The 7,500-nt window shown below is 40.3% G+C and overlaps 1 protein-coding gene across 5 annotated transcripts in view; it reads left to right on the top strand.

Moving 5' to 3' along the window:
* The window catches only part of LOC135090539 (choline O-acetyltransferase-like), a 106,005-nt gene that overhangs the window by 37,814 nt on the left and 60,691 nt on the right, over positions 1-7,500 (top strand). Inside the window, exon 1 of one of the 5 annotated variants that reach the window (XM_063987360.1) lies at positions 4,600-4,779. The exons of 2 other annotated variants lie outside the window; for them this stretch is intronic. Coding sequence is in view for 1 of the 3 variants with exons in the window: in XM_063987358.1 (XP_063843428.1) it covers positions 5,056-5,082 (27 nt within the window). In the remaining 2 variants the exon portion in view is untranslated. 2 more of the 5 variants (XM_063987362.1, XM_063987358.1) reach the window with 2 other exon arrangements.

The raw sequence follows: 7,500 nt of genomic DNA, 5'->3' as shown, positions 1-7,500 counted from the left end.
GATACAGAATACTTGTTAAACTATCCCTTGAATCACGAAAACCCTTATAACTTCCAATATAGACTGCCAGAACACGAGAGAACGAAGCTTTTAACAATACAAACCTGGTGTGTGGTGTATGCGTGTGTGTGATGTGTGATATTTTTCTCCTTAGTTACAGAACACTCGTTAAACTATCACTTGAACCACGAAAACACTCTCGAAAACTTTAACAACTTCCAATACAAACTGCTAAAATATGAGAGAACAAAACATTAAAAAATACAAGCCTTAGTAGTGGGCGATAAAGAAAACTCATCAAACTATCACCTGAGTCATGAACACACTTGAAAAACCCATACAACTTCTACTAGATAACCGTGTGTGGCGTGGTACGTGGCGAGGTGTGTGTCGGATAGGAATGAGTCAGTCTGGTTTGATGTGTGGTGGGTAGCAAGACTCAGGGAAAGCTATACATCTCTCTATAATGAGCCATAAACTTGCAAATCTCCATTAATGTGTGTGTGTGTGTGTGTGTGTGTGTGTGTGTGTGTGTGTGAGGAGCAGGTAAAGATTCGGGTGGAGGAAGGAGTGACTGGTGAATATATGCAGAGGAAAGGCAAGTGACGCAACAGTGGCGGAGGCAAAGGAATGAAGGTGACGGAGTTATACAGAAGGAAGTAATGGTGACTCAGTAGTGAAAGGAAGATTTGGAAAGTTTAAAATAGGATAGGAATAACATGTAAGGTGAGGATAATATGTTTATGAAAATGGAGTCACGTATAGAAGTGATAACGAATAAGATTTAGAAAGTATACAAAAATAAATGATCAGGAGGAGAAATAAGTGAATAGGTAAGAATAATGTTAAAGATATGAAAGGGGTAAGTATAGTGGAATGAATAACATAGAAGAAAAAGGAGATAATAAGAAATATGGCCAGGAAAGGTAAATAAGAATAGATGATTAATAATAAGGAAAGAAATACAAAAGAAAACAAGAAGAGAATAATGGAGAAGAGAATAATGATTAGTTTTACGAAAGAGGAACAGGGAGAGAGGAATAAACGAAAAGGGGAAAAAAAGGCCAAAATAATGTTACGAAAATGAGATAACAATAGAAAAATAAACCACGAGAGAGAAGAAACAGTAGAAACGAGAATAATATTAATCAGAGGACGAAAAGAGAGAAAGAGAAAGTGGAATAAGTAAAGAAAAAATAGATGAAGACAAAGAAGAAACAGGAAAGTGAAAATAACTAATCGAAGCACAAAGAGAGAGAGAGAGAGAGAGAGAGAGAGAGAGAGAGAGAGAGAGAGAGAGAGAGAGAGAGAGAGAGAGAGAGAGAGAGAGTTGCCAGGAAATGATACGCAAATGCCACATGAATAGAACATTTGTATGGTGACGGAATGTATAAAGGGAGATATGTACGAGTATGTATGTATGTATGTATGTATGTATGTATGTATGTATGTATGTATGTATGAAGCTGTCATTAAAGTTGATTTGGAAACTATGAATAATAATTTGTGTGTGTTATTGAGACAGACACACACACACACACACACACACACACACACACACACACACACACACACACATACACACATACATAGTATTAGTAGTAGTAGTAGTAGTAGATGTTTTAATAGTAGATTAAACTAATGATAATATAAGAAGATGAAACAATAATGATAAAAACAAAGATAATGACAATAACAACAACAAAAGTAATGACAACAACAACAACAACAATAATAAACACGAAAAGGAAAACAACACGAGCCAAACAATGACAAAACAAATGAACATCGCCACAGGATATCGATCAGAGAGACGTTAAACTAACATCACGCAAAAAAGACGACGAAAAGAGAAAAAAATACGCTGAAAAAAGAAAAATAATATAGACCACTAGGCAGATTCTCTAAAACTTTCGACCAGTGAACGAAAGCCAAAGGAATAGGGTCGCATTGAAGCCTCAGGTGTTTTTTCAAGGTGGTCGAAGATTTTTGGAATTGAACGATGCTTTTGAATACAAGTTAATACGTCTGAAAAATTGATGTTCCCATTTTTATTCCTCTTTTTTCATAATTAAACAGATGTGTTCTTTTTGTTATCGATCAGTATGTTTACTTGTGTGTGTGTGTGTGTGTGTGTGTGTGTGTGTGTGTGTGTTTCTTTCTTTCTAATGTCTGTGGTGTTTCTCTCTCTCTCTCTCTCTCTCTCTCTCTCTCTCTCTCTCTCTCTCTCTCTCTCTCTCTCTCTCTCTCTCTCTCTCCTCCTTTCCTCTTTCCCTCTTCACCTTCGCCACCCCTTCAACCTTCCTCTTCTTCCTCCTCCTCCTCCTCCTCCTCCACCTCCTTCTCCTCCTCCTCCTCCTCCTCCTCCTCCACCTCCTTCTCCTCCACCTCCTTCTCCTCCTCCTCCTCCTCCTTCTTCCTTCCCCTTGTTGTCTTATTCTGGATTCAAGTTTTTTTTTTATTTTTCTCCCTCATTAGTTCGCGTTTTCTTCCTTGTCTTCCTTCCTCTTCCTGTCACTCTTCCTTTCCTTAATTCTCGTTGCTTCCTCCTTCCGTTTATCTATTGTCACGCTTCATTTTCGCTTCAAGTTTCGCTGTTTTGTAAAAGGTTATTATTTTGGATCCTTTTTAATTGTTTAATGTTGCTATTTTTTTTTTTTCATTTTTTGTATTTAATTGGTGTGGTAATGTTTTTTTTTTTTTTGTTTTGTTTAATCTTTGCTTTATTTTTGTTTTTATCTGTTTTTTTTTATTTCTTATTCTATGCACGCTGAAACTTTCTTATTTTTCATCTATATCGGTTAATTTTCTCGGTCTGATTTATCAACTCAAAAAAAAAAAAAAAGTGGATATTTTTATAAGTTTCTAAGTCAAATTTCCACTTTCGTTTCAATCCATAGTTAAAATTTTACAATACTGTCATTATATTTTCTCTCCATTTAAAGGCTCACTCATTGAAAACCTGCATATTCTGATAAACTTTTAAAAACACTCTAGTATTTCCACTTTCAATTTAATCCACATTGAAACTTCTTTATTTTAATGTGTATCCCTTCGATTTTCTTCCATTTAATACCACACTCTTTTATAAAACTACATACTTCAATTATCAAAAGCCACACCTGCGTCTCCCATTCACAAATTAATATAGGGAAAATTTCCTTTATTTTTACCTATACCACTAAAATTTTCCTTCCATTCAATATTTCACTACTTCAAAAACCACATATTTCAATCAATTTCCCCCCCAAAAAAAGTCATATTTCCACTTTCCAACTCAATTCTTGTTTCTTTGTTTTGATCTATCGAGTTTGCTGTTCCCTGTCTCCTTTCCCGCCTCAGCCTTCCTCTCTACCTCCCCGAGCTCATCCCACCCCTTCCCTCCCCACGTGGCCTCAATCGCACCAACAAGGGGAGACAGAAATCCCCTCACAACACACCTTCTCTAAACCCGCAACGTGTTTCCCCTTTCCATTATATCTTCTCTCTCATTCCTCCCTCATTTATTTTAGGTTTTCCCCTCATTTCTCTGTTTTGTTTGTTTTTATTATTTTTTTTTTTTGTCATGGTTTTAGTTTTGGTTTGTTATTTCGTGTTTGTTTTTATTATTTCGTTAATTTTCAGTTTCATCGTTTTATTGTTTTCATTTCTATATATTTTTTTGTGTTTTCTTTCGTATATTTTTGTTTTTTCTTTTTTTTGGACAAAGATCTGAATTTTTCGTGTTTTTTTTTCATTATCCGTAAAAAAGGATTCTGTTTCAACTATTTTTTTTTATCATTTCCATCACCATATACTTTTTTTCTTTCGTTCTTTTGTCTCATTTCTATCATTTTCACAAAGACCACATTTTTTTTTTCCTTCGTCTATCTTTACGTCCCTATTTGATCTTCGTGTTCCCTCTCCCCTCCTTTCCTTTTCTTTTCCTTTACTTTTTTCTCTCCTTGTTTCTTCGGGAGGTCGCAGGTTTTCCAAAAGTTAACATCCTCTTCCTCTCTTCAAAGAAACCACCCTAACTCCTCCTCCTCCTCCTTCTCCCCCTCCTTCACTTCCTCCTTCACTTCTTCCTCTTCCTCTTTCTTCTGCTTCTCTTTCTTTCTCCTTCTCTTCTTTTTTTTTCTACTTCTCTTTCCTCTTCCTCCTCTTTTTTTTTCTACTGCTTCTGTTTTCTTCCTCCTCTTCCTTCTTCTTCTCCTTCTCCTTTTTCCTTTTCTCCTGTATCTTCGCCTTCCTCCTTCTTCTTCTCCTTTTCCTTCTTTTCCGTTTTCTTCGTCTACCTCCTTCTCCTTCTCGATAAATTTCCCATTCTTCCATTTGTTAATTTCTATCTCCTATCAGTGGCGTTTTTGGCGTCGCCTCTTCCACCTGACGCATACAACACCGCTGTGACGTCATCCGATCCATTGATGTCCGTCTGTACGCCTGTCTGTCTGTCTGTACGCCTGTCTGTCTCAAAACCTCCCTTCAACGCTCTTCTCTCTTGGTCTCTCCGCTCTCTACTCTCTTCTCTCTCTCTCTCTCTCTCTCTCTCTCTCTCTCTCTCTCTCTCTCTCTCTCTCTCTCTCTCTCTCTCTCTCTCTCTCTCACCCGGAGCGGCCCCTCCCACCGCAGCGCCCCTCTCCGCCGCCTGTGCTCCACCCTTGTACCTCCGCTCCTGGCCCCGCCCTCGCGCGATCGATGCAGGTGTGAGGCGGGCGGGTCGCAGGGAAGGGCTGGTGCGGGCGGTGAGGTTAGAAGAGGAAGAAGCCGCTGTGTTTAGGGCTCATCTCCACCCGTACAGTGAGTAAACAGTCGTAGGGGCGTGGCGTCAACGTACAGTGAGGTGCTAGCTACCGCCGAAGTGTCTGTAGGAGGCTGTGAAGTGATGCGTAGTGATGCTATGAAGGTACCGGGCTTTGTTTGTGTCTCCCGCGTGAGGTGACGTCCTGCGGTGCGGCGGGAGGCCTTTGTGTCCTCAATGCGTGTGTCCGAGGCGAGGGTTCTGCTGCAGGAGGCGCCGAAGGGGTAATCTCACCGCGTATCGTCTCTCTCCCTCATCCACACCGGAAAAGTTTAATGAGACAAGTTTCTTTTGTCTCCGCAGTAAGTTTTTGTTTATGTATGTCTTTCGATTATCGAGGAATGTGCGTGCGTGTGTGCGTGTGTGAGTGTTCATCCGCGGTTCTCGTCTCTGGTGTTATTTATTATTTTGAGTTTTTTTCGGGACTTGTGTTTCCAGGAGCGACGGATGAGCGGAGAAAATTCCCGACAGCGGCGCTCAATCGCTCACTCGCCCGCTCGCTGCGTCGGCTGGTCGGGTCGCCGCTCGGGGTGAGGCGGGGGAGCGCGGGCGGTGAGTGAGGAGGCAATCTGTCGTTCACTCTTGTCGTTAGCGGTGACGTGACGCGATGGAGACAGACACAAGGCAGACAAACAAGGGAACTAGAGACAGACACGAGAACTGGAAAAAAAATATAATAAAGAAAAGGAAGTAACTTGAAGCATAAAAAGGAATGAACTAAGCCAGCCTCACAGTTATTGAAGAACCAAAGAACAATGAAAACAAAGACGCAAAATAAATACACACACAGGAGAGGAGAGAGACAGACAGGGGAACTAAGAAAAATATATAAAGAAAATTAAACTAACCAAGATGAATTATCAGAAATTAAACTGAATGAACTGACAGATACGCGGCAAAGACACAAAAGGGAACGAAACAGACACACGGAAACAAGAAAGCAGATAATAGATAAATAAATAGATAAACCAACAAAACGGAGAGGAGAAAAAGGAAACTAAACACGAATTATTCAAACCATCAAAGCTGAATGAAACTAGTTCACCTCAAACAGGGAACGCAAAAATCGCAAGACGACCCGAAAACTTAAAAAAAATAATAATAATAACGATAATAATAGTAATAATAAAACGAATAGATAAAAAAAAAGAAACTAAACTAAACAAGAACAATTAAACAACAAAAGCAAACAAACTCAACCGCAACCCAACCACTCTTAGCAATCACAAAATAAAAAAAAAATGACATAAGACTCGAGGAAACTATCACATCAAAACACAGAGACAAGGACAGGTGATGGATGGAACCAGAACCCGCTCTCCCACACACAGACACCGCCACTCACACACTCGTCACAGTTCCCATCCCTCTCTCTCTCTCTCTTGCCCCGCGGATCGACTTAACCTGTTCAGCCGCCGCCTCTCCATCACTAATACTCAGCCTCACATTGGCTTAGTTTGCAGCGGCCATTAGTGGGGCCTGGAACACTGAAATTGGCTTGTAATTGGCTTTGTTTCGGGACGCGGTGGTTTAAAAGCATCCCCTTGGGCGGAGAAAGTCGGCGGGAGGCGGCGGGAGGAGACGTGTAGGCGCTGAAGGCTGCGGGAAAAGGGCGGGAAGGGGCGGGAAGACATGGGTGAAAGAAATGCACGAACTGGACCATTGGAGCGTGAACACTTTAAGAGTGAGCGATGAATTAACGAGAAAACGTCAGTGTATTTTGAACAATAGATGGAAATATGACTAAATGAGTGAAAAACATGAAAAAAAAATACTTGTGTGGCTAGTAAAATGTCCAGTAAGAGGAATTACACGCCTCAGATGACAGAAAAACAATGCGGGAGAAGCCTTTGTTTGTTACAGTTAGCGGGCCAGCGTGAGTGTTCCAGCGCGCGGCGGGGAAACAGCGCGCGCTACCGGAGACATCACACGCCCTCCGCGCTTCCCCTCCGATGGATAATGAAGGGAAAACAAAACGTCCCTTTGAAAAATACGGCGATTATTTATTCATTTTTTTTCCCGGTAACTTGCTTTTCTTGTTATAATAAATACGCGTTAGGAATGTATAAAAGTTAAACATTGACAACTTTTCATCCCGTTTTATCTATTTAGTTTTAAACACGCCGAAAAGGTTTTATTTTCCTCGTCAGATACCAAGCTCCGTTACGGTTTGAAATACGTGATGCCTTTTCAAAATATCTACCTTGTGTTTACCTGTGGAATCAGCGTCACAGGTAACATGCCACGTCACAACACTGAAAATAATCCTCATATTTCATTTATTTATTTTCAAACGCAACAAAACATTCTATTTTCTTCGCCATGCTTTAAGTTCCGTTACGTGATGTGTCTTCAAAGTATCTACCTTGAATTTACCTGTGAAATTAACGGCGATAACAGGAAGCGCTGCAGCATGGGAAATAATCGCTGAAGTATAATTGCTCTCTCTGGCATCGCTAATGATAAAATGTATAAGGAAAAGAATATGCATTTTGTGAATAAAGGCGACGTCATGCAGGAGTGAAGGACATGAGAAGGAGTGACGTATGATTAATGTATGAAAATTGAAAAACTTAGTGCTGTGCAGGTCAATGGTGATGGTGGTGGTGATGGTGATATGGTGAACAGAGGTGGTAATGGTGATAGTGATGATGGTGGTGGTGGTGGTGGTGATAGTGAATGATGGTGACAGTAAATAATGATAGTGAATGGTGATGATA

This window comes from Scylla paramamosain, chromosome 35 (genome assembly GCF_035594125.1).
Source record: "Scylla paramamosain isolate STU-SP2022 chromosome 35, ASM3559412v1, whole genome shotgun sequence".
NCBI classification, from domain to species: Eukaryota; Metazoa; Arthropoda; class Malacostraca; order Decapoda; family Portunidae; genus Scylla; species Scylla paramamosain.
The sequence above is the reverse complement of the archived record's forward strand: the minus strand, read 5'-3'. Positions and strand labels throughout refer to the sequence as shown.